The following is a 27,679-nucleotide window of genomic DNA, read 5'->3' as shown; positions in this document are numbered from 1 at the left end:
TATCCTAGTAAGAGCACCAGTGGAAGGGGAAGCCCTGGGTCCTGCTAAGACTGAACCCCCAGTGAACTAGTCTATGGGGGGAGGGCGGCAATGGGGGGAGGGTTGGGAGGGGAACACCCATAAGGAAGGGGAGGGGGGAGGGGGATGTTTGCCCGGAAACCGGGAAAGGGAATAACACTCGAAATGTATATAAGAAATACTCAAGTTAATAAAAAAAAAAAAAAAAGAAGCCAACTAGTAAGTAATCCGTTGGTTAGAGAAGAAACTTCAGAGGATGCATAACAATAGATATTTCAAGGGAAATACAAGTCTATCAAGGTTTGTGGGGTACAGACAATGCAACTCTTGTTGGGAAATTGTCTTTACGTACCGCTCTTAGAAAATAAGGTGTTACTGAATTTGAAACATAATGAACTACATCCTAAGAATATAGCACCAAGGAAAGAATAAAAGTAAAAGCAGAACCCATTAAGATGGGGGAAAAAAGTTCCATCATACAAAAAAAAAAGTCAAATTTATGATAAAAGGCCCTCCAGCACTTCTGTACTGGAGAATAGCAAGCAGTGGATAAAGACATTCTCTTCCTGAACATCTGTCCATTTTCAGTGTAGACGATGAGCGCCCCCTAAACCAAGTATGCAGAACACAAGAAGAAAGTTAGAGTTACAATAAGACATAACAAGTACAAAAATGCTGAACAGAATAGAAAACGAAATCCAGTAACATACTAAGAAGTTAATATACTAAATCAGGCTCGATTTTTCCCAGGAGTCTAAGGTTAGTTTAACATGTGAAAATTAATGCATCTTATCACATTTACAGATCAAAAGAAAAATCACACTTGGGGGAGAAAGATTCTCAGTCCTCACATGAAACACAAAATTCAATTTGAGGTAGATCACAAATGTGAGCTTAAAACTAACCCTTAACATTTCTAAAAGCAAAGACATGTATAACCTTTGAGTAGAAGTCTTTCGACATATGACATAAAAATAAAAGTCATGAAAGGAAAATGTTGGCTTCATCTAAATGAACACTTCTGCTCAGGTCTGAGGATGTATGTAGTCTGAAGGGAAAATTAAAGATGTATCTGAGCAAAAGTTCATATCCAAAATATATTAACACATCCCCAAATTTGAGAATAAAGGTAAAATGCCATCAACCACAATATTTTACTTTGTGACAGTGAAACTGCTACTGTGAAATAGTTCAAGAGAATTAGAAACTTGAGTATAAAATGCTGCTCATAGGGATGCTGGAGGGCAGGGAGATGGCTGAGCAGGTAAAACGTACTTTCTGGCAAGCGTGAGGACCTGAGTTCTAATGCCCAGAACCTACATGGAAACACAATCCTCTGTGTCACAGTGCTGCCGTATGGAGATGAAAAGTGGAGACAGGAGGATGCCTGGCTACTCACCAGTCAGCAATTCTGGAAAAAAAAACAAACAAAAACAAACAAACACAAAGAAATCCTGGCTCAAAGGTGAAGGCAAAAACCAAAAACTCAGGTTTTTTGACCACTTGCATAGGCAGCCATAGTACAATGCACCCCTGCATTCACACACATAGGTATGCACATAGGCAAATATCATGCACAAATACAAATAATAGTTAATCTAGTTATAAATGCTTTGTTCTTTCAATACCAAATTATAATTTGTTTCCTTTTCTCCTGTCCAATGCACCCCAATGTGTGTATGTGCGTGTGTGTGTGTGTGTGTGTGTGTGTGTGTGTGTGTGTGTGATAGATTAAACTCATAGGCTGAATCATTCTAATCATACAGTCTACCACTGAGCTTTAGAGATACACCGATGCCCAGTAATAGTTACCAGTTAATAGCTCCAAATGTCCAGAGGTGACAAAAACAGATGCCCCACCTGCCCACATACAAACAGGGTAGTGGCAGGAAATATGGTCACAGGGGAAGAAAATAAGGAAATTTACTAAGATAGTAGTAGATAGCTCACCGTCTCCATATCGTTCTTCAAACTCAAAAAGTTGCCTTAAGATCTGAGTGTGTGACTAAATGTGGATTTCTGCTATGCTCTCAACAAAAAGAACATTAGAAAAACTGGCGGGTTGGGGATTTAGCTCAGTGGTAGAGCACTTGCCTAGGAAGCGCAAGGCCCTGGGTTTGATTCCCAGCTCCGAAAAAAAAAAAAAAAAAGAACCAAAAAAAAAAAAAAAAAAAAGAAAAGAAAAACTGGCTATGTCTATGGCAGTGCATAGGACGAGTTTGGAGCCAGAACAAAGTGGAGAGGAAGGAACATAACTGCCCATAGGAGAAGCTACAAGGGCAGGGAGACTAGACGAGGTAGATCCAATCAGTTCTTATACTTCTCCATTTCCAAACTTCCTTAAATGGAAAAGGTCAGTTTCCGGTCTAGAATAGTGTATCGAATGCCTGGTGTCTTTAAGAGGTAAACCTCTCTTGCCCCTTGAATTCCCTTCAAGCACTTGTAAAACCCATTTCCAGTAAACAAAATGACATAATTATTCTCCTTGATGGCTCAAAATGACAGCTTAAAATGTAAAAATATACAGCGAAGGTAAGACTTTGGGAAAATTGTGTTTCTTCCCATGTAACCATTATATGGATACAAATAATTAAGCACTTATCCTTTCCGTACTGTTTCTGGCAATGTAGGAAGAAGGCAAAAAAAGAAGCAGTTCTGTGTAATGCACATTTACTGAACTTTTCACAGGTGCTAAACCAGTGGTTTGCCAGCTTGTATGTCTGTGACCTTTATTAAGAGTTACAGTTCGTGGCTCAGCCTGTATGTAAGTACATATGTATGACGAGGACAGCGTTCTTTAACACAACCTGTTCTTGCTAAGTAAGACATACTGATGTTCTCGAGTCTAGTGTAGACTGTTACAATAGCTGCAGACTTGTCGGTTCTGGCCCACTTACTTTTGCTGCCCACTAATAGGTTGTGCATTGTTTTGAAATGATGCATGGCACTGAGTGTTCCCCTCAAAGTGTGCTCTGTGGAACAGCCTCCCCGGCTGTATGAAATAATGAGCATGAGGCCTCTCTTCATCTATTGAATGAGAAAGACTCTGTATTTTAGTGCCCCTGTGCATGTCTGGTGTCAGACAATGAAGGTGTTTGAGGCTGCCGATATCTTCTGGGGGTTGCGTTTAACTCAGTGGTCCGGCTTTAGGGCTTTGTTTTGTTGTTTGCTTTTATGGGTATATTCCAACCTCAAGTTATGCCATTAATTCAGTATCTCCAAGATAAGTAAATACATGAACAAATAATGACCATTGCTTCTGAGGCCAGCCCTGTGTAAGAGCTCATGGGTTAAATCAAAGTTAGCTGATTTAACTGCTGATAGGTTACAAAGCTGAGAGAGATATTTTAGAAAGGAGATATTTTCCTCTGGGTTTCTTGTGGATGACTTTGTCTTGGCATTTTATTTGCCACGCATTTAGTGAGAGGGCACTGCTATGTCTTATTCTGAATTACTCCTCCTTGTGAGAAAAATGTCAAACGTGGCTTTTCTACCCAAAATTGCCTTTCCATGGATTATAGTGTGGCTTCAGGTAAGAGTGCCATGGCCAGGCTTGCTGAGCTAGCGAAACTTGCCCCTCCATTTCTTCCAGCAGATACCTAAGCCTGGATCTCAGCTGGTGAAGAAAGTGGTCCTGCTCCTAAGTGATTTCTCCCATCATTAGGCACCTTCCTTTCACTGTGGTATGTTTCCTGAGCAGTGGGAAGTTGTAGCCTGGGAGTTGCTAATCCTGCTAACACTAAAAGGCTCACTCCCATTAGCAGCTTCTGTGTTGCATTAATAATAAGAAAGTAATAAAGATACCAGCCTCAGCTCTCATTCTCCCCTGAGGTAAGGCCTTAGCTTCCCCCCAACCCCCATGGTACACTCTAATGGCCTTTCTGTAATAGAGTAGTAGGGTAGATTGATGTAACTATTGTCCCTTTTATCAGAGTTAAATTCCTTCTTCCCCAGAAACTCAGAGGGAAGTTTTTCCCTAAACCAAGTAGGTTAAAAGCAATAACATCAATACTTTTGCCGTGAAAGTGAGCCATTTAATTCATAACTTAATCACCAGTTAAGACTACTTGGCACCATGAAAATAGAAACATAGCAACAAGCACAAGAAAAACTTGATTATTTTAGAAAGAGCCCATTCCCAGATTCCTTGACAGAGCCATAAAATAGAACTCTCCTACAGGCATTCTGGGCTCTTTGTGTTTGATTATTCATGAAATCACTTCTCTTCACAGCAATAAACTAAACTCAAGAAAGATAGTTACTTTTGTAAATACTGAAAAATGATTAACAGGCAAATAAGAAGTGGAGAGAAAATGAGGAGAAATGACAGCGTAGCAAAAGAAGTTTGGAAGTAAGGGGCCAGGAGTGTTAGCCAATTATTTCCTCATAAAATGTTCCTGAGATGCGTGGAGGAGTTATGGCACCGTCCTGTTGAAATCATGTGATCCCTGGCAGCAGGTCTCTTGTGGAAACTATGGGAACCTGTACAGTCTGTCCATGGAAACTGGTTGTATTTGTAGTAGTCAGAAAAGCTGTTTTTCTTTTTTCCAACTTTCCTGTTCTTACTGAGTACACAATAGTCCGTTACTGCAGAGGTGGTGCTGGGCTTGGCAGTCAAATCAGTAGAACATTTGTTTTCTTTCTTTCTCACATCATTTGGTGCTGCTCTTGTGATGATAATTTGTGATTTGCTCTCACTTTGCCAATTTCATATGTACACTGTCAAGGTAAAGGACCAATATGAGTCAGTAGCTACCTTAATATTTTAACTACAGTTTTTGTTCATAGCTCAAGATAACCATGTAAAAATAAAGGTTGTGGCTGGAGAGTGGTATCAATAGTTAAGAGTCCTTTCTGCTTTCTAGGAGATAGGATTCAATTTCCAGCATTTCTGTCTGGTGGCTGACCCCACACCCACAGCTCTAGCTCTAGGAGATCTGATACCTTCTTCTTGCGGCTATAGGCACTCCAATCCAGTACAGTGTGTACATACAAATGCATGCATGTATATACACACACAAAATAAGATTTAAATAGTAAATTATTTTCTAAATACATATATTCAATATGTAAGTACATAACAGGTAAAGGGAGAAATGAAAGCACTGAATAAGAGTACATTTATTTGGAGCAGAAACTGAAGGAAAAGCCATCCAGAGACTGCTTACCTGGGGATCCAGCTCATACACATAGAGCTACCAAACCCAGACAATATTGCTGATGCCAAAAAGTGCATGCTGTCAGGAACCTGATATAGCTGTCTCCTGAGAGGCTCAACCAGAGCATGACAAATACAGAGGCGAATGCTAGCAGCCATCCATTGAACTGAGAATGGGATCCCCATTGGAGGAGTTAGAGAAAGGATTCAAGGAGCTAAAGGGATTTGCAACCCCATAAGAACAACAATACTAACCAAGCAGAGCTCCCAGGGACTAAACCATCCCAGGGATGGTTCCAAAGGGTACACATGGACAGCCCCATGGCTCCAGCTGCATATGTAGCAGAGGATGGTCTTGTTGGGCACCAATGGGAGGGGAAGCCCTTGGTCCTGCCAAGGTTCAACCTCCTCAGTGTAAGAGAGTGTCAGGGCAGGGAGATGAGAAGAAGTTGTTGGGTGGGTAGGGGAACACCCTCATCGAAGAAGGGGAAGGTGGGATGGGGTAGGAGGTTTATGGATGGGAAAATAGGAAATGTAAATTTTGAAACGTAAATTTTAAAAAACCAATTTTTAAAAAAGGCTACATTTACTTGATGTAAGACTATATTTTAAGGATTCCAATCCTTTGAATGAAAAATGTGAACTATAGGAATAATTAAAAAAAGAACAAAATAATCAGGCAGTAATGACCTGTTTAATCCCAGAAATCAAGAGGCAGAGGCAGGTGGATCTCTGAGGTTGAGCCCATCTAGTGTACGAGAGAGTTCTTGGACAGCCAGAACAATTTGTCTTGGAAAACCAAAAACAGAAAATGAAAAAAATGCAAATACTTTTCATAAATATTCAAAGAGACTGCTGTAAATCCCTTTTAATGAAATAACTCTCATATTTATTAGCCAAGCAATTTTCAAAACCATTATATGCACTCTTGTCTGTAGCTGTGCCACATATAAAAGGGCAGAAGCATTCACTCTGTTCCCATGAATACCACAGTATTGTTCATGTCACATCTTTAAAACTGTGAAAGAAAAGAGAGAAATATGTCATTTTTATGGAGTCCAGTAACAAGCAACCCCATCTGGAAGCCGCAACTGTGACAGGGGATTATCCCAGCATTGTCCTTACTGTGTGTACCTATCTACATGCCCTTCATGTATGATTTCTGTCCCACAGTCCATGAAGGCTCTGGAGAGACCAGTCAGAAGGAGACATCTACCTGTGACATTTGCCAGTTTGGTGCGGAATGCGATGAAGATGCTGAGGATGTCTGGTAAGAGGATGCTTTGGTTTCTCAAAAGGATGTCAGCAATTAAGGGTATTATTATTGTTGTTGATGTTGTTGTTATTGTTATTATTCAGTAGTTACTCTTTCAAACATCTTGTTGTCAGAATTTCTATTTTCTTCTGACTCCCCAAGGCACTAAGGAGTAAGTGCAGTAGTTTCTGGAGCCAGGTTGTGAGGTGGGTCAGACAAGCAGATGCTTGCATAAGAAACAAAATTATCACTGAGGACCCCCAAATGGTCAGTCTTACTGGACAGAAAGGGAACTCATATTTAGTAGAACGCCTCAGAGACAACAGATGAATAAGTTTCTTTAGGTTGGAATAGCAAAAATAGCACACGGTGGGTATCTGAAAATAGCAGACATTTATGTCAAGCCCTCTTGAGCCAAGGAAGTCCAACATTCGCTCTGGAGAAGACTTAGCATCCGCTGAGGGTCGGCCTCCTAGAGATAGCACTCGCCTCACAATGGTGAGATACAGGGACCTCTGTGCTCTTCTTTTATAGAAGGATTAATTAGTAAGTAAATAAGCAATGAAGCTTCAGTTTACATGACATAATCATCTTCAACAAACCATCTCACTAATACAATTCAATGTGCAGAATTTAAACACACATATTAAGAGACTGTTCAAACGTCAGCAATTGCTAACATGATTATAGGATTGTGAGTCTGAATAACTTCAGATTTTAAAGAGGACGCACACAGTGACAAGCTGAAAAGACACTTCAGCCAAGACAAAAAGCATAACAAACAAAAAACAAAACACCTCCAGACTGCTCTCCTGCATCAGGTTTTCCTTTCCTCTACAGAATATTCCATTTCTCTTATCAAGTTAGCTGAACAAATGATAATTTGGAATACTTTGAATGGGTGTCAAATATTTAGTTTTTTATACCATCTACTGTATAAGTCCTGGCCTGATCATTTAACAAAGTTCAAAGAGCTAGGTCGCAGTTGGCACGTCTGGTTATTGAAGAAGCATTCCATCTTTTCCTTTCACTCCTGCTCACCCTAGCCACCACCACCACCACCTCTTGCTCCTCCTCCTTTTCCTCCTCCTCTTCCTCATCCTCCTCTCCCTCCTCTTCTTTCTTCTTTCTATCTCTCTCTTTCTTCCCATCTCTCTCCATTCCCTCCCTCTCTCCTCTCCTTTCCTTTCCCTCTTTTCCCATCTTCTACTGTCTCCCTCCCTTTTTTTCTCCCTGTATCTTCCTATTCTGTCTCCTTCCTTCCCTCTCTCCTTCTCCCCCCTCTTTCTTTCTTGATCCCTCTCTTCTTTCTTTCTCTCTTATATATCTTTGATGAAAACAGAAAACCATTCTATTCTTCAATATGAAAAGTATTTACCAAGAGCTACTATTACTCATGTGAAAAGCTTCTGAGAGTAGAAGAAATCTCTTTAAAGAAAAGGGATGCTTTTTAAATAAGAAGGAAAATGATATATTAGCAGAAGTGAAACAGAAGACACTAATGAGGCATTTTAATGTAGAATGAGGTAAAAACTCCATCTGAGTAAACTGGGACATTTATGTGTGAACACTGCCAGGAAAGAGCCAGAGAGAATAACCATCTATCCGCAAAAGTAGACCTCAGTAGCCTTTCCAGATTTACTAAACACCTTCGGTTACTGGACAGCTGGAGGTCACATCTACGATTCACACACTAGCTGAAGCACCTTGAAGAAATCAGAAGTATATATTCTTCAGGGCATCCCAAGCATCTTGGTGCAGATAAATTTATAGTCGAAAGGGTAAGAGATCACCAGAATTTCTTCTGAACATAATAATTTTTAGTTTTACCTTAAACTTACTGAGTCAGAACTTCAGTAAAATGGAAATTAAACTTAGTATTTTTCTGAAACTTCTTTTTTTTGTTCTTTTTTTTCTCCATCTTTATTAAATTGGGTATTTCTTATTTACATTTCAAATGTTATTTCCTTTCCCAGTTTCCAGGCCAATATCCCCCTAACCGCTCCCCTTCCCCTTCTGGGTGGGTATTCCCCTCCCCATCCTCCCCCCATTACCACCCTCCACCCAACAATCCCGTTCACTGGGGGTCCAGCTTTGGCAGGGCCAAGGGTTTCCTCTTCCACTGGTGCCCCTACTAGGCTATTCAATGCTACCTCTGAATTTGGAGCTCAGGGTCAGTCCATGGATAGTGGCTTAGTCTCTAGAAGCTCTGGCTGGTTGGCATTGTTCATATGGGGTCCCAAGCCTCTTCAGGTCTTTCAGTCCTTTCTCTGATTCCTTCAACGGGGGTCCTGTTCAGTTCAGTGGTTTGTTGCCGGCATTCGCTTATGAATTTGTCATATGCAGACTGCATCTCTCAGGAGAGATAAACATCCGGTTCCTGTCAGCCTGCACCTCTTTGCTTCATCCATTTTATCTAGATTGGTGGCCTTATATGTAGGGACCACATGCGGGGCAGGCTCTGAATGGGCGTTCCTTCAGTCTCTGTTCTAAACTTTGCCTCCTTATCCCCTCCTAAGGGTATTCTTGTTCCCCTTTTAAAGAAGGAGTGAAGCATCCACATTTTCGTCATCTTTCTTGAGTTTCATGTGTTCTGTGCATCTTGGGTAATTCGAGCATTTGGGCTAATAACCACTTATCAATGAGTGCATACCATGTGTGTTTTTCTGTGATTGGGTTAGCTCACTCAGGATATTTTCCAGTTTCATCCATTTGCCTATGAATTTCATAAAGGCATTGTTTTTGATAGCTGAATAATATTCCCTTGTGTAGATGTACCACATTTTCTTATCCATTCCTCTGTTGAAGGGCATCTGAGTTCTTTCCAGCTTCTGGCTATTATAAATAAGGCTGCGATGAACATAGTGGAGCACGTGTCTTTTTTATATGTTGGGGCATCTTTTGGGTATATGCCCAAGAGAGGTATAGCTGGATCCTCAGGCAGTTCAATGTCCAATTTTCTGAGGAACCTCCAGACTGATTTCCAGAATGGTTGTACCAGTCTGCAATCCCACCAACAATGGAGGAGTGTTCCTCTTTCTCCACATCCTCGCCAGCATCTGCTGTCACCTGAGTTTTTGATCTTAGCCATTCTCACTGGTGTGGGGTGAAATCTCAGGCTTGTTTTGATTTGCATTTCCCTTAGGACTAAAGATGTTGAACATTTCTTTAGGTGTTTCTCAGCCATTCGGCCTTCCTCAGCTGTGAATTCTTTGTTTAGCTCTGAACCCCATTTTTAATAGGGTTATTTGTCTCCCTGCGGTCTAACTTCTTGAGTTATTTGTATATTTTGGATATAAGCCCTCCATCAGTTGTAGGATTGGTAAAGATCTTTTCCCAATCTGTTGATTGCTGTTTTGTCCTAACGACGGTGTCCTTTGCCTTACAGAAGCTTTGTAGCTTTATGAGATCCCATTTCTCATTTCTTGATCTTAGAGCATAAGCCATTGGTGTTTTGTTCAGGAAATTTTCTCCAGTGCCCATGTGCTCGAAATTTTTCCCTATTTTTTCTTCTATTAGTTTGAGTGTATCTGATTTGATGTGGAGGTCCTTGATCCACTTGGACTTAAGCTTTGTACAGGGTGATAAGAATGGATCGATCTGCATTCTTCTACATGCTGACCTCCAGTTGAACCAGCACCATTTGCTGAAAATGCTATCTTTTTTCCATTGGATGGTTTTGGCTCCTTTGTCAAAAATCAAGTAACCATAAGTGTATGGGTTCATTTCTGGGTCTTCAATTCTATTCCAGTGGTCTATCTGCCTGTCTCTGTACTGATACCAGTTTTTATCACTATTGCTCTGTAATACTGCTTGAGTTCAGGGATAGTGATTCCCCCAGAAGTTCTTTTATTGTTGAGGATAGTTTTAGCTATCCTGGGTTTTTTGTTGTTCCAGATGAATTTGCAAATTGTTCTGTCTAACTCTAGGAAGAATTAGGTTGGAATTTTGATGGGAATTGCATTGAATCTGTAGATCGCTTTTGGTAAAATGGCCATTTTTACTGTATTAATCCTGCCAATCCATGAGCATGGGAGATCTTTCCATCTTCTGAGATCTTCTTCAATTTCTTTTTTCAGAGACTTGAAGTTCTTATCATACAGATCTTTCACTTGCTTGGTTAAAGTCACACTGAGGTATTTTATATTATTTGGAACTATTATGAAGGGTGTCATTTCCCTAATTTCTTTCTCAGCTTGTTTCTCTTTTGTGTAGAGGAAGGCTACTGATTTATTTGAGTTAATTTTATACACAGCCACTTTGCTGAAGGTGTTCATCAGGTTTAGTAGTTCTCTGGTGGAACTTTTGGGATCACTTAAATATACTATCATATCATCTGCAAATAGTGATACTTTGACTTCTTCCTTTCCAATCTGTATCCCTCCAAAACTTCTTAAATGATTGTGGAAATGTTACTTTAAAAGAAATTACTGACTAAAAGACCCATTAATTTCACTTCTACTTTCCCATCAGTCTTCAGGCTGTGAATTGTTTTTCTTTATAGAAAAAAAAAAGAAATTGTACTTGACAGGGGGTGGCTGGAATATAGCTCAGTCAGTAAGAACATGTATTTCTGTTGCAGAGAATTTTAAAACAACTTTTTCTCCAATTTCTCATCTTTACACTGATCAGTTTTATCTGTTAGTTATACTTTCGAAGTGCAGAATTTAAAGTGTGACCTATATAAATGTAGTTCAAGGATTTTGTGTGAGGCTAGGCTAATGGCAACAGAAAGGCTAAACAGTTGTCCATGGGGTCCCAGGATGACAAGTGGACCTCAGAAATAGCCTTGTTAGGAAAATGACAGGACGGTCACTGCAAAGCCTCCAGGATTTGGGCATCAAGCAGGAAATTAATGAAGGACCAAACCAGGTTTACTTAGTGGTTCTGCCATAGATAATCAAGCCTTGATGAAAAGAGGTAGAAGGAATATCACCTAAATATGGGTCCTCCTAAGGTCACAATTAAATCAGTGGGAAGGATGACTGGATACTGGATCAGTTATCTTTTGGCTAGGATATCTTGTATACCCCAGCCTAAGGACAAGGTCAGTTCCAAAACTCAGAATAAGCCTGAATCTCTAGATGGCGGGCGACTAAGTGGCCATAGCTGTGAAGATTAGAGACTGCAGGGGCAGGGAGCCAAGAACATCATTATACTTCCCAGACAAGAGTGAAAGTTGTTAATGCTAAAAGAAAATGTGTTTAAAATGTCCAAGGTAAGCAATAAAGAATGGTGCTGACACCCGTGCATTGATTTTCATTTACTTAAATACCTTTGTGTGTTAACATATTGTATTTTTTGACCATGAAGTAGATTGGAAACAGCTGAAGGAAATGAAAATAAAGCAATAAATGAAGCTAAATAGGCATAGGATGCGAGAGACTATGAAGGAAGACAGCACTCGGGAGTGATTTGACCAAACCGTTCTATAGAATCCTCAGGACAACAGGGGAGCTTCGGCACTATTAATTTGGGATGAAACTATAGCTGGATTCCTTGCAAACATAAAATTTTTCTTGGGTCATGTGGCCATAAAGAACACAGCACAGTATTTTTCTTTGACACCAACTTAAAACACCATTTCATGCATACAAATTTCATCTCTCTTGGCTTTATGAAATAGTAACTAGGTATAAGCGCATTCTATTGACAAATGTCATTACACCCAAAAGTATGAAATTTATTCTGATCTTCCTTTAAACAGGATATGAATATTTTCAGTCTGCTATGGGTTTCAGCCTAGTTCCTCAAAGATCTTTCAAAAGGAAGATAAATATTTTGTTAACATTAAAAAGCCAGTGTGCAGTCAGTTGAACGCAATCCGTAGTTAGGGGAGGTTTTGAGTTAAGGATCAAAGCACACTGCAAATGATCGAAGAAGGAGGAGGAGGAGGAGGAGGAGGAGGAAGAAGAGGAGGAGAAGGAGGAGGAGGAGGAGAAGGAGAAGGAGGAGGAGGAAGAAGAGGAGGAGGAGAAGGAGAAGGAGAAGGGAAGAAGAAGAAGAAGAAGAAGAAGAAGAAGAAGAAGAAGAAGAAGAAGAAGAAGAAGAAGAAGAAGAAGAAGAAGAAGAAGAAGAAGAAGAAGAGGAGGAGGAGGAGAAGAAGAAGAAGAAGGAGAAGAAGAAGAAGAGGAGAAGAAGAAGAAGAAGAAAGATAGAAAGAAAGAAAAGAGCTGAATACCAGGACAGAAATAAGGCTTAGAAAACAATGTTGACAGACTATGACACTAATCACAAGCACTTAACTCTTGGGTTCTCAGGGAACAGATGGATTATAATCTGAGGGAAGACCAAGTGTCATGTTCTGTGGCTTCATTTTGAGGTTCTTTTCCTGCCCTATTCTTCTTATGAAAACATCAAGGCTGCAAAGAATTAGAAAATGATGTTTCTCCATCTGAAAGCCAGACCTTTGCTGAGAAAGTGTCTTCAGCTCCGGGTATTTACCCGTGTGTAAAATCAGATCTCACCTTCAAAAGGGAGAATAAAAATTGAAGCAAGAGAAATCGCCCACATTGCAGGGTAGACTCTGCTGGGTCTGAGCTTTCCTTTATTGAAGACGGACTTCAGAGCAGTAGAAGCACTGGAATGAAGAAAGGACCATTTGTGCTTGTTCATGGGAGGAGCTAAAGGAAGGGAAACAGGAAGTACTTAGAAGATTATTCTCTTTAAAACTACACTGAAAAAAATCAAAACTTATACATCAAAGTGAATCTCAAATACATCCTGACAAATATAATTTATACAGAGAAAGAATGGCTTCCAAATAAGAGACAATTGACTCATTGCAAAGTAATAGAGCCCCAGCTGATAGCAGTGGGAATAAGAACTTATGATTTCAGCAAATATTTTTGATACTTGGTTCATTTTAGACACTGCTTTATATTCCTTTAATTATCGTACCTGATAAATTATCTCAGTGAGTCCAAAGTAGGTCACTAGAAACTCCTTGCAGTGGGAACTAGTCCTTAGAAGTAATTAGCCTGGAATTTTTTGTTGGTCCTGTCAGTCAAAAGTAGTTCAGAGCCCAGGGGTTGATACTTGATTTAATGTATTTTTTAAAAGCAAGTTGATAGCTGGGCCTGATCATAGGAATGTCTGGGTACGAAATTGGCTGAGTGCCTAATATTTCCAGAGTGTCAGAATAGATCAAGAATGAGAGCTCAGGTGTAAAAGCAGGTGCAGCCACTGACAAACAGCATAAGGGGAGAAGGTAAATGACTATATGGGGGTGCTTTATGTGCCTGATTTAAGTTCTTCACGCTGTTTTAACTTTGCTTTTGTTATGTGTGCTATGAGCCACACAGCTGCCGCTGGCAACATTGTGTAGGCTCAAATGCTGTTAATTTCTCAGTGTCCACTCATTTATCTCTGAAAGCACCAACAGTGCTTACCAGTCCCGAAACACTATCGCACGTAGACATAAAATGCTGGTGACATTTTGCAGGGGTAAGAAATGACAGAGAAGCAGCAGCCCCAGTATCCTGAGTTCACAAGCGTGAGCATCTAGTGCTTTTTGTGTTGCTGTTTCACTGATGTTCTGTAATTGGAGCAGGGTGTACGATTTGGCACTCCTTCCCTGAGTATCTCTCATAAAGACAGTTTAGTCTGAAGTCTTTAGCATCTTGCTCCTTTGATCTGAGGAGAGTCTTAGTCACTGGGCACTGTTGGCATCACTCCCACCTTTAATGCATTCTGGACCATGGAGACTCATGAATATTTGAAACAGGGCAATGGCCCTGGATGATCCTTGGCACTGGGGTTCACCATATGTATAAGTAAATTAGACATTAGATCCCACTGACTTCAGTGCATTCAGGTTGTGAATTTGAGAGGGTAAATTAAGACAACGCCGAGTAAACACAGAAAATGGCTTCTTTTAAAACTACTACTGGCTGACATTGACTAGACCTGTTGCTACAAGCTGAATATTTCTGGGTGAAAATATCAAATAAGGTTGTGCATAAAAATGCTATAAAGGGTTTTCCCTATAAAATAAAGCATGCTTATTAATTGCAATTTTGTGATGAAGTAAGTTTATCCAGCCTTCACCTAAGTTGTTCTTTATTGACTTCCTTTGCTCTCTGGCCTTACAATGGTATATGTGGTAAACCCAGATTAGAATTGCCTTCTATCATGAATTTACTTGTGAAGACAATGGGTAAAATCAAACACACACACACACACACACACACACACACACACACACACACACACACAAAGAGAGAGAGAGAGAGAGAGAGAGAGAGAGAGAGAGAGAGAGAGAAATCGTAAGTCCTGTTTCTATTGTTTGCTGTATTATTGTTTGGCCATAATTTTAGCTCAGAGGCTTCACAGGTAGATAATGCTAATGTTAATCTGAGTAGCACCTTCTGGTGCTATAAAAACTAGCCAGAATGAATAAACTTCCTGGTCAGTACCACCTTGATTCTTCTAAGTCCTGTGGCCAAAAGAGTATAACAGCTTCAGCATCTGGTAGTCACCCAAGAGCAGTGGTAATAGCCTATATCATTCTGGAGGTCTTTAGTATACTTCTGACCAAGAAGTTGGGCGGAGGTATTCCATACGTGACACTGGGCTTTTTATTGGGCAGCCTATGGCTTCTCTGTGGTGGGTATTATCCCAATGTGTGAAGCCTTTTGTAAAGTAAGTTTCCATATGGCTTTTCCTTTAGTATTAGTTAACCCTCATCCCCACTCGGAGCCACCCTCTCCTCCCTCTCCCCACCTAACCCGCATCTCTCCCGTTCATGTTGCCTGCATCCTACCTTCCTCCAGTAAGGTCTTCATTCCTACTCCTCATTCCTACTCCCCACCTCATTACCTTCTTCCTACTCTCCTGGATTCTATGCACACTGCAGATTCGAAATACAACTATAAATATTTGATCCTGGTGCCACACAAGAGTAAGAACATGTGACATTTGTCTTTCTGGGTCTTAGGTGACCTTATTCACTATGTATTCGAATTCTGTCCACTTGTCAGCAAATATCGTAATTCCAGTTTTCTTTATACTCAATAATGTAGGCTGTGTCCATGTACCAGCTATAATGGTGAACATGCATGAGCATGCGTAGTATTCGTGTCTACACTTAGGAATGATGTAGCTTGGTCATATAGTGGGCCAATTTCTATTTTTTTTTTTTTGAGAGACTGTCATGATGGTTTCTATAGTGGCTGTCTGGGATTCTCATGGTCTAGGTATTACTCCTCTTCATTTGCTTCTCATTCTGAGGGTAAAATGAATGGCTGTCATCTTTAAAAATTGCAGATGATTCCATTTGTATAGAAGGGGAAGGACATGATCTTTCCTTTAGTGTTTCCTGGCCCGGGAAGCTTTTAAGGGAGTGAGAAATGAATGCGTAATTTTAAAACGTACTGCTCTGTTCCTGTGACTCCACGTGGAAAATGATTGTATGTATTAGCAAAGTAAGAGCTGTGTATAAACATTTGAGTTTTATTATTTTTTATGCATTTCTTTTCTTATCTGTATCAAGAACAATAAGGCCTGCCTCTATCTAAGTTTTGCATAATTAAGTAAAATCTACAAGTGCCATTATTACCATATTAGATCTGTATTTCTAGCACATAGTCTTTATGGTGGCACCTACAAGTCGTCGTTTAATACTTTGTGTCCGCACATGCCCTGTGTATGACCCACACATTCCTCTGCATATTCTGCAAGTAGTCTGAATTTTTAACTGAAGCTAACAGATCCAAAAATCACTTCAGAAGATAACTTAGTAAAGATAGTTCAAATACACAACAGCCACTTAAAAGCCAATTGTTGTCTCACTCTCCCAAAGAAAGGAAATTATATTTTATGAAGTTACCTAAAATTTGGAAATCAAACCAACTTCTAATACCTACCTAGTCTCATTCAGGAGGGATTAGGCTTTTTGCTTAAGTTTTGGAGTTTCTTGATATTTCCCCAGGTTCCATATCCTGCTCCGCTAGATGACACACTCCTTAGCAAACTCCACTGCAACTGTGGATCTAGACAGTGCTGAGAACTTCAGGAGTGACGACTTAGAAAGCTTCACGTTCACTTACATGTGTTAACAGCATTGACTCTGGCTACATAATACCAATCATACAACTTCTATTATAACTCAAAATAAAGAAACTGGAAATAATAAAACAAAGGAAACAAAACTCTAAACACAGAGTGTGAGTCTGCCATTAATTTAACCCTTTCCACTCTTCTTACTCATGTAAAACGACTCACTGAAGACTGATCCTGGCAATGTGATATTAATTATAATATCAGTGAAATAATAATGTAATATTTTCTAGTTTTGGTACACACTGAACAGATCCCCACACTCTATTCCTTTTTGAGTCTAGGGCTTGCTGATTTTCTCAGTCTTGGAGATGAAAATAGGCGTCTCATATTCCTCAGTATTGACAGAACTTTCCCAAATGTGTCTCCTGGGTATTAAGACACTATCCTAAATATTTAAATGTATGGAGGCTTTTGACTTGCACACCACTCTTATGAATTTTAATACACCAATAATTCTTACCTCATTTTTTAAGAAAAGGAGACTATGGCTTACACAGAGAGGAAAGTAAAACTTGCCAAACCCCACAAAGAGGAGGAAAACCTTGATTTGAACCAGCCAGACTGACTAGAGAGATATCTTGATGTTCACTGCTATTCAAAATTTCTCAGTACTGTATTCAGTGATAAAAATGAGTATAAACATGACTGTATGCACAGATATAGCTATACTGCATATCTACACTTGTATCATGCACTTAGCATAATATTTTGTGTTTCATGATAAAATGCAGTAACAAATTTTATGCATCTCTAACAATAAAAGCCATCAGTCAACACCTATAATGACCATGGTACACTTGAAGTTGAAGGTTTATACACATTATTTCTTCTCATTTTTCTCAACATTGTGGCATTTTCATGGGTTTGATTTTTTTGGTAAGTGTATTAAGTTCTTATGGAAAGCTGATATCTTCACTATGGCTATGTTTATGTCTGTTTAAAAGGGTTACTAGCTTGGAAATTTAAAGAGATATATGTTTACCGTATCCTACCTTTTGAACGTATTTCTACTCAATTGGTTTGTGTTTCAGTGCCAGTCACATTCAGGAGTATTTCCCAAGTCTGTGCAAAAAGCAGCATGAGGAGAAATTTGGAGACAATATAAAACTTTGTTTTTCATTGCCTTGGAAAAGATCATGGGGTATCTACACCTTCCTAAGAGGCAAAAGAAAATATATTGTTCTATATTATTCCATATTAGGTACTAAATTATAAACGTCTATTTTGACCATGAGAAAAATACTTATGATGAGAAATAGGGAAAAAAGGAAAAAAAAAAGAAATCAACATATTTAGTTAAAAATAAATATAGACAAATAAATCATGACTTTGGTCACCACATGCATGCATCTTAAGACTTAAACTGTAACATAAACTCTCACATGTTCCTATTTATCATACCTTTTTATAGTAATATTACAGATTTGGCAATGATAGTAATGGGACATCTTTGTCAAGGTAGTTACTAAAATGTCAAGATACATTTTCTTCCCCTGTATCTATGTGCTATGTAAAAAATTTCTAAACACGTTTTGTATATCAACCCAGGCATCGCTTTTCAAACTGTTTATTAAGTAATGAAGCTGAGGATTCCTTTTTTGAGGGTGGCAGTGATTTTTATTTTTAGAAAAGCTGAACACATGATAACATTTTAATTGGAGCTGAATTATTTTCAATAACCCAGTTCTGATTTTTCTTTCAAAATTTTCAGCTCTCAAGACAAAATTGATTCAAAGGTATTGGCCTGGCAGCTATAAAATTGTCTATGTAGACAAATTTGTTGTTCTCCCTCAAGAGAAAAGACAGTTTGCATGCAGAAACATTTCTACTGTCTGTGTTCAGAGAGTCTCTAAGAAATAGCTTTCTGAGGAGTCAGCATTGTTTCCTGAGAAGCTGTCTGCTCAAAGGTGTATTAAGTGGAAAAACTATTACTAGTCTTCAGTGGTTGATTCCAAATAGTGATTTATATGTTCGCTCATTTAAGCTACAAATCAGTGAGCTATCTTCAGCACATCATGTCCACTCATTACTGATATTTTTCCCATGAGTAAAGTATAATATCTACTAACTTACGAAACAAATTACAAAATGACGTGCAACACTCAGCAGAAAAATCAATACTGGTGATGGCTCATTTGGTAAAGTGTGTCCTGTACAAACAGAGGCCTGAGTTCAGATTCTCACATCCATGTAAAAGCCTAGCAAGGAGAGACTGTTGCTGAAAAAGTTGATGTTGGAGAGTCTCCAGAGTTCACTTTCCCTCCAATCTAACTGGTGGGTTCAGGGACTGACCCTGTCCCAGAAATAAGATGAAAAACCATTGAGGAGGATACCCTCAACCTATGAGTATCAACCTGTGGTCTCTGCATGCACACATGTGCTCATGCACACAAACACACAAGCTCGTACACACACACACACACACACACACACACACACACATACACACACACACAAGAAACCAGGATTGTTAAAAGGAGGAAAGAGAAAGGAGGGACAAAAGGTAGGCTAAGACAGAGAGAAATGGAGGAAGTAAACAAGAATTTCTTTAGCCCCACAATGCAAAACAAAATCAGTGAGGGATGAGCTCATTTATCGTTTTTCACAAAGCTATGAAGGAGAGGAAGAAATGAGGAGGCTGCACTTGGGACAAATCATCACCGCGGATTATTTACCATGGTGCTCTTGTTATTCACTACAGTTCTTTCAGTGCCTTTAGCACTTCATAGCATTCTCTACTCTCATTTCTTCAGCCAAAGTTGTTTTGAAAGTAGTAATAAAGGAATATTAGGTTCAAACTAGCCTTAAAAGCTTACTCATTGTCAATAAATTGTCAATAAGTACATCTGAGAGGAATATACAATAAAGTTAAAGTGAAAACACCTAGATTTACACTAAAAATATTGACACACAACATAAAACTATAGACCTCTGCATAAATGTATAATTTTAGGAGAGTCAAATACAATATTCAGTTATCTCCTAGAATGCAAAAATAAGAATAGTATGTATTCTTACTAGTACTTACAGGACCAAGCCATTGAATTCTGATTGAATATGATTTGCCCTCATCAGAAAGCAGGCTGATTTGGAAGGGAAAACATACAAGAGAACTATTTGTCGTGTATTACCCTGAATGCTCATATTTGGAGAATAAAAAGAAATGAAAGAAAAGGAACAGCCCTGAACTAATTAACATATCAACATAATAGCCATAATCCTTCAGAGAAATACAATCAATAGATAGATGGATAGATTACTAGATGAAACAGTGTATATGAATTGTCATATAAGTAAATGGGTAGATAAGCAAGGAGGTGCAGGGTTTAATTGTAAAAACTATAAAAATAAAATGATTCCAAGACCCAGCAGTTGAAAGACCTGAGACCTTGGAGACCATATGGTATTATTCTATTTTAAAAACAAAATGAGAATATAACCATGAGAACTGCATCCTTATTTCTGTGAGTTTCATTCAGTTATAATTGGTGCTTATAACCATTTCCTTCCACTGGTTTTTTTTTTTTTATCTTCGGGAAATACCTAGCCAGTTAATCATTCTTTGCTGAGTGAGGTAACCAAACTTTTCCTAGAGGATATTAATCATTTGTCTTTTTGCCTAGACTGAGGTTGTGGGATTTCATTGACTTTAGTTGTAGAGTATGGTAGTTAGCAGGAGGTCACCGAAGGCTCTACTGTTTCTCCAATTTATAGTAAGTAAACCCACTTTACCCTTGAGTGCAGGCAGGCCTCGCACTCAGCATAGTAACTCACATCTTTACCTATTGACCCAGAGGCATGAGACCAATAAGGCCAAGCAATGGTCACAACTTACCATTCCATTGGTCAGCATTGTGCCCTTTTGTACATTCTTTTATAAGTGAGACCTCCAGGTCATCAGAGCACAAGCTGGTGAGTCAACAAAAGCAATAATGTTACTTTTATCCCAACTGCTTGGTTTCTCAAACAGTGCTAACAAATACAGGAACCATATGTAAATATTGACTCAATGCAAAGAAATAGCCAATAGCTATTTTCACTGAGTCTTCAAAAATCTCTTCTATTCTTCTTTTAACCAACCTCCCCCAAGCCTCTACCAAAGATTGTAAACCCACTGAATCCCATGAGCAGTGGACCCATTGTTATTTTTTCCTATAAAATTTTGTTTAGAAGCAATGCGGTATGGAATACTGTTATATTTTGCTTTTCTGGTGTTGTGCTAAAAGTGAATAGATGCAACTTGGGGAGGACAGGCATTATTTGGCTTATATTTGCAGGTCATAATTCATCCTTAAAAGAAGACAGGACAGGAACTCAAGCAGAAATTGAAGCAGAAAGGACAAACAAGTGCTTCTTAAGGTCTTCTCTCTTGCTTGCTCCGTGACTTATGATCAGCTTGCTTTCATGCACAGCTCAGGCCTACCTGCCTTGGCATGAGTCCATGGATACTTTGAGGAGAAACTATATCCAGGGAAATAAACTCAGTGTCAGGAACATCCATTCCAATAAAGACAAAGTGTTTTTCAGTTCCATGAGGAAGCAAATCAATTTAATCAAACTACCATCAGGTATCAGAAGATGATGACAAGTGTTGTGGGGTGGTTAGTATTTATCTCTGCTACTAATAGATTAAATTCTTAGCAATCGCTATACCAGTGATTCTCAAATATCTTAATGCTGTAATACTTTAAAACATACATTTTGTGGTGATCCCCACTCATAAAATTATTTTGTTTGCTACTTCATAATTTTAATTTCACTACTGTTATGAATCACAATGTAAACATCTGTGTTTTCCATGGATGTTAGGCAGTCCCTGTAAAACACCTCGTTCAACACCTCGGGAGGGATCACAACCAGTAAGTGGAGAACCACTGGGCTATGATCTGACTTGTCTTGGTAAGCAAAAGTTCTTGGTTTTAAGACCAGCGAAAACCTTCTTCACGGATTCTTTATCAGCCATCTAGACAATGAGAAGGTAACTGCAAAATTGGTGGCTTACTGGTGCTCGCAAAATATATTTCCCTGACCAGTCAATCATTAAAACTCTCAGCTGCGAAAATCATTAAGTAAATATTGATGAGAGCAAAACTCACATTAAGGCGGTTCTATACATACACTTCTTCCCGAAATTTCCTTGTCACTGATTTTCCAATCGTATTCCATCCATATTCTTGAACGCCCATCCCAACATTTGTATCTAGATCGTGAATTGGTACATTGCCACATCACCGGCCATTATTTCTTTCAAAAAAAAAAAAACACAACAGGTGAACTGCTCAAAGTTCTTCCAAATGTAATAGTTCCCTTCATAGCATGGCATAAGTGCTCCAGAAGAAGGCTAGAGAGCATCCACTGTCTGGAGGTTGCAGGATCATCTATATATTGATCTTTATATTCTTTTCTTCAGTCAGCTTACTGTAGGGAATTCGCCATGACCACAGTGGTAAGGAGAAATTTCGAAGGCGGAGAGGCAGGAATGGAGATCATGGCATGTGGGTACCTTTAGATTACTCCTCTTTTACTCACCTTTGTTTCCATTGCCAAGTTTCCATGATGCCCTTCCATTTTTTTTACTTTATTAAAACACTGAGTTTATTTCACATGTATGTTTTTTCTCCCTACCATTTCCACATCTGAGCACTGCTATTACTATGTCCTATCATAACACTCCATACATACTTAAAACCAAGTAAAGGGTGGAGTTTCATCCTTGAAAACTAAGCACATTCTTGGCAATTAAACCTGGACAACATTTATGAGACACAGTAGGGAAAGTTCTCACTTTGTATTATAAAAAGGACAACCAGATATTAACTATTACAGAAATGAAGTAAGAGAGAATATTTCAAACTGTTTAAACCATTTTCTTAAACAGACTTTCTCCACTGCCTTCTGGTCTTGAATAGACCTGGTCAGTCATCCGGAAGTAATTCTTCACATAATTAATGAACTTGGCTTCCACTTTGGGAAGAGAACCCCTTTTTTCTATACTTGCTTGCATTTTTGCCCTAATGTCTTCTACAGAACTAGGTCCTTTTGGTGTTTTGGGAGTTTTTTTCCTGTTTTTTGAAGAACTGTTGACCCTTTGATCTTGGTATTGATGGTTTTAAGTCTTTTCCATTTTGGTTTGAGTTTTGTGCATTTTTGCCTGGCGTATCTCGTACAGATTTCTTCACTGTAACCTTTTCTTCAGTTTCCTCTTCATCAAAATCATCTTCTTCTTCATTGTCCTCATCATCTTCATCATTGTCTTCATCAAGTTTTATTTTTCTCTGTGGGACCTTGTTACCACCTCCGGGAGCAGATCTCTTTCCAGACATGCCTAACAGTTTTACATCTTCCTCATTTTCATCTTCTGACTCTACATCTTCCTCTCCAGCTACTAGGTGCTGTCCACTAATGTGCACAGGCCCTGAACCACACTTCAACCTTAAGGCCACAGGTGGTGTAATTTTGAAGCCCCCAAGGGAAACTGTTAGTTGTACAGACATTTTCAAAGTTGCCAGTGTCACTTTAATTGGGCTGCCTTCATAGTTCATTGCTTCTGCCTCTACTGTGTATAACTCATCTTTTGCCCCTGCTCCTAAACTGACCATTCTTAATGATAACTGGTGCTCATTTTCATCATTATCCACTTTAAAGGGACAGTCTTTGTTAGCCTTTAGTTCACAACCGAAAAGGAAGTTCTGAGGCCTAAGAGGCTCATGTCCATGTCCATCCAGTCTTCCATGAGGTGGAGGCACGCACTTCAGTGTAAGAAAAGCACGACAGAAAACAACTGCCTACTGTTCTGCAGAACAGATATGCAAGACGGAATCATGCCCTCCTTTTTTTAAAGATAGTTTCAATCATTTACATATTTTTTTCTTTTCTAAGCCCTTCCATTCTTAATGGAGTGTTGTTGTGCATGTTTAAGTGAATGGCTTGATGGGAGATTTCCCATTCAATTGATGATGGAAAGTTGAGCTCACTTGGGAACTTGGCGGCATGTGTTAAAGCATCTCCACTGAGGCCTATTGAAGGCTAAAAGCTAATTCTCACAAACATTTAAAATGTTATGTGCAAAGGGTGTTAGAGATTTGCTCCAAATATTGCTTGAACTATGCATTACACCAAGTACCTACAAAAGTCTCTAAACAGCATCCCTATCTGCTATTAACTTCAAGAAGCACTGGATGTAGTAGGCGATGTGGCTCAGAAACACCAGCTTATCCTTTGCCTTAGAAGAAATGGCTCTACATGTCCCATAACAGTGGGTCCCACAAAGCTTCACTGAATATTTAAGAATTTTTTAAATTTAATTTTATTTTTATTCACTTTATGTCTTGAACTCTATCCCCTCTCCCAGTTCCCCCCTGCCACAGTTCCTCCCCTTCTCCTGTGAGAGAGTGGAAGTTCTCTCTGGTTATCCCCTCACCCTGGCACATCAAGTCTCTATAGGGCTAGACTCTTCTCCCACTGAAGCCAAACAAGAAAGCCAAGTTAAGGGAATGGATTCCATAGATGTGAAACAGCTTTAGGAATAGCCCTTATTCTAGTTGTCCATGACCCTTAAAGACCAAGCTATACGTTTGCTACATATGTTCGTTCAGGGAGGTCTAGGTCCACCCTGTGTATGTTCTTTCATTGATAGTTCAGTTTCTGAGAGCCTGTAAGGGTCAAGGTTGGTTGATTCTGTTCGTCTTCCTGTGGAGCTCTACACCTTTTGGGGTTCTCATTTCTTCTGCCAACACTTCCATAAGAGTTCCCAAGCTCCATCCAATGTTTGCATGTAGATCTCTGCATCTGGGTGAGTCAGCTACTAAGTAAAGCCTCTTAGATGACAGCCATACTGTATGGCTCTAATCTGACATGTGCCTGTCTTGTCAGTACTTGGGAGCAGAGGCACCCTTGGGGTATGAAGGACAGGTGGAGAAAGACCAGCTAGTGTGTGCTGCCTGGTTCGTGGTTCAGTGTCTGAGAGATTTCAGATCCAGGTTAGTTGAAACTGTTGGTCTTCCTATGGAGTCACCCTCCTCCTCAACTACTTCAAGATTTTTTCCTCATTCAACCACCAGAGTTCTCACCTTCATTCCATTGGTTGGGTGTAAGTACCACCATCTGTCTGAATCAGCTTCTTGTTGGGCCTTTCAGAGTGCAGCCATGCTAGGGTCCTGTCTGTATGTACTCCATAGCATCAATAATAGCGTCAGGCCCTGAAGCCTCCCGTTGAAATGGATTCAAATTTAGACCGGTCACTGGGTCACTGCCCCTCCTTTCCCTCAGTCTCTCCTTCATTTTTGTCCTTTCAGTTATTTTACATAAAAATAACTCTGGCTCAAAGTTGTTGGCTGTGGGATGGCAACCCCATCCCTCCACTTGATTCCCTGTCTTTCTACTTGTGGTGGACTCAACAAGTTCCCTCTCCCAACTGTTGGGCATTTCATCTAAGGTCCCTTTCTTTGAGTCCTCAGAGTCTCTCATCTCCCGGGTCTCTGGTATATTCTAGAGGGTTCCCTCACCTCCCACCTCCCAAAGTTGCATAATCCATTCATTCTGCTGGCCTTCAGGGCTTCACTCCTGATCTACCTGACCAATACCTGATCTGGTTCCCCCTTTCCCTTTCCTCTTCCCCTCCCCTCTCCCACTTAGGTCCCTCCCTCCCTCTCGCTCCTTCCCATGACTGCTTCCTTTTCACTCCCAAGTAGAATTGGGCCCTTCAGCTTCTTCGAGTTCGATGGATTGTGTCCTGGGTATTCTGTATATTTTTTTTTGGCTAATATCCATTTATTAGTGAGTACCATACCACACATGTCCTTTTGGGTCTAAGTTACCTCACTCAGGATGATATTTTCTAGTTCCATCTATTTGCCTGCAAAACTCATGATGTCTTCATTCTTAGTACCTGAGTAGTATTCCATTGTGTAAATGAACCACAATTTCTGTATCCATTCTTCCATTGTGTGACATCTGGGTTGTTTCCAGCTTCTGGATATCAAAATAAGACAGCTATGAACATAGTGGAACACATGCCCCTGTGGCGTGCTTGGGCATTTGTTTGGATATATACCCAAGAGTGGGATAGCTGGATCTTCAGGTATATCTATTTCCAGTTTTCTGAGGAAACTCCAGATTGATTTCTAGAGTGGTTCTACCAGTATGCAATCCCACCAACAACGTCAAAGTGTTTCTCTTTCTCCACATTCTCGCTAGCATGTGCCGTCACCTGAATTTTTAATCTTAGGCATTCTGATTGGTGTGGGATGGAATATGAAGGTCATTTTTATTTGCATTTCCCTGATCTCTAAGGACTTTGAACATTTCTTTAACGCTTCTCAGACATTCGAGATTCCTCTGTTGTGAATTCTCTGTTTTGTTTTATAGCCCATTTTTTTCATTGGGTAGTTTGAGTTTTTTGGAGGTTAGCTTCTTGAGTGCTTTACATTTTGGATATTAGCCTCTATCATATATGGGGTTAGAGAAGTTTTTTTCCCAATCTGTAGGCTGCCAATTTTTTTTTCTTCTAATAAATGTTTCCCAGTTTCCAGTCCATAAGCCCCTTATGCCATCCCCTCTCCCTCTTCTTCTATGAGGGTGTTCCCCCTGCCCAACTACCCCTCTTCCTGCCTCTCCACCCTGACAGTCCCCTATATATACTGGAGGGCCCAGCCTTGGCAGGACCAAGGGCTTCTCCTCCCATTGATGCCCAACAAGGCCATCCTCTGCTACATATGCAGTTGTAGCCATGGGTCTGTCTATGTGTACTCTTTGGGTAGTGGTTTAGTCCTGGGAGCGCTGGTTGGTTGGTATTGTTGTTTTATGGGGTTGCAAACCCCTTCAGCTCCTTCAATCCTTTAACTACTCCAATGGGCCCCGTTCTCAGTTCAATGGTTTGCTGCAAGCATTTGCCTCTGTATTTGTTATGCTCTGGCTGAGCCTCTCGGGAGACAGCTATATCAGGCTCCTCTCAGAATGCACTTCTTGGCTTCATCAATAATGTCTAGGTTTGGTGGCTGTATGTATATGGACTGGATCCCCAGGTGGGGCAGGCTCTGAATGGTCACTCCTTCAGTTTCTGCTCCAAACTTGGTCTCCATATTTCCTCCTATGAATATTTTTGTTCCCCCTTTTAAGAAGGACTGAAGCATCTTTACTTTGGTCATCCTTCTTGAACTTCCTGTGGTCTATGTATTGTATCTTGGGTAATTTGATCTTTTGGGCTTTTCAAGTAGTACTATATCCAATTATCTAAGGAATCTCCAGACTGACTTCCAGAGTGCTTGTACCAGCTTGCTTTTTGACTATATCCTTTGCCTTACAGAAGCTTTTCGGCTCCATGCATAGCCAAATTAACAAAATAAAAAGTGAAAAGGCAGATGTAACAAATGAGGAAATTTAAAAAAAAATCAGATTCTACTACAAAAACCTATACTCACCAAAACTGGAAAATCTAGATGAAGTGAATGGTTCACCATGACACCATGAATCAAAGTTAAATCAAGAGCAGTTAAACTGTCTAAATAGGCACTTATCACCTAAAGAAATACAAGAAGTCATTAAAAACCTCCCAACAAAAATAAAGCCCAGTGCCAGAAGGCTTTAGTGCAGAATTCTACCAGAACTTCAAAGAATAGCTAACACCAACACTCCTCAAAATATTCCATAAAATAGAAAAAGAAAGAACGCTACCTAATTCATTCTATGAAGCCACAATTACTCTGATACCTAAACCACACAAAGACCCAGCAAAGAAAGATAGCTTCAGACCTATTTTGCTTATGAATATCAATGAAAAATAATCAATAAAATTCTAGCAATCTTAGTCCAAGAGCACATCAAAGCCATCATTCACCACAATCAAGTAGACTTCTTCCCAAGGATGCAAGGTTGGTTCAATATACAAAAATCTATTAACATAATCCACTGTATAAACAAATTCTAAGAAATATCGCATGATCATCTCATTAGATACTGAGAAAATCATTCGGCAAAATACAACACCCCGTCATGTTAAAAGTTTTGGAGAGATCAGGAAACTTCAGGAAAGTGGCCAGATATAAAATTAACTCAAACAAATCAATAGCCTTCCTTTACACAAATGATAGACTAGCTGAGAAAAGAAATAGGGAAACAACACCCTTCACAAATTATATAAAATAATTTTTATATAAAATAAAACAAATTATATAAAATATCTTTGGATA

General features: G+C 39.5%; 2 protein-coding genes and 1 pseudogene across 41 annotated transcripts in view; 1 reads left to right on the top strand and 2 right to left on the bottom strand.

The window, feature by feature from the left end:
* The window catches only part of Tmeff2 (transmembrane protein with EGF-like and two follistatin-like domains 2), a 287,043-nt gene that overhangs the window by 145,011 nt on the left and 114,353 nt on the right, over positions 1–27,679 (top strand). Inside the window, exon 5 of the mRNA NM_001394330.1 lies at positions 6,350–6,446. Coding sequence (NP_001381259.1) covers positions 6,350–6,446 — 97 coding nt within the window. The remainder of the gene's footprint in view (positions 1–6,349; positions 6,447–27,679) is intronic.
* The window catches only part of LOC108351929 (uncharacterized), a 111,298-nt gene that overhangs the window by 10,388 nt on the left and 73,231 nt on the right, over positions 1–27,679 (bottom strand). For 11 of the 39 annotated variants that reach the window (XR_015629540.1, XR_015629543.1, XR_015629521.1 and 8 more), the window contains 2 exons: positions 12,899–13,054; positions 4,035–4,737 (listed from right to left, as the gene is read on the bottom strand). The exons of 4 other annotated variants lie outside the window; for them this stretch is intronic. Coding sequence is in view for 4 of the 35 variants with exons in the window: in XM_087568989.1 (XP_087425115.1) it covers positions 4,727–4,737; positions 12,899–13,054 (167 nt within the window). In the remaining 31 variants the exon portion in view is untranslated. Of the gene's footprint in view, positions 1–1,293; positions 1,430–2,675; positions 4,738–5,866; positions 6,195–11,744; positions 12,794–12,898; positions 13,055–16,297; positions 16,505–17,485; positions 17,649–20,328; positions 20,403–21,589; positions 21,738–25,380; positions 25,464–26,911; positions 27,011–27,679 lie in introns of those variants that run through there. 24 more of the 39 variants (XR_015629519.1, XR_015629520.1, XR_015629547.1 and 21 more) reach the window with 15 other exon arrangements.
* LOC148003724 (nucleophosmin pseudogene) lies at positions 22,307–23,311 on the bottom strand (annotated as a pseudogene). Its single transcript, XR_015629509.1, has one exon. The product of XR_015629509.1 is annotated as a nucleophosmin pseudogene (transcript).

The sequence above is a fragment of the Rattus norvegicus genome, chromosome 9 (assembly GCF_021556685.1).
Source record: "Rattus norvegicus strain SHRSP/BbbUtx chromosome 9, alternate assembly SHRSP_T2T, whole genome shotgun sequence".
Taxonomy (NCBI): Eukaryota; Metazoa; Chordata; class Mammalia; order Rodentia; family Muridae; genus Rattus; species Rattus norvegicus.
The sequence above is the reverse complement of the archived record's forward strand: the minus strand, read 5'-3'. Positions and strand labels throughout refer to the sequence as shown.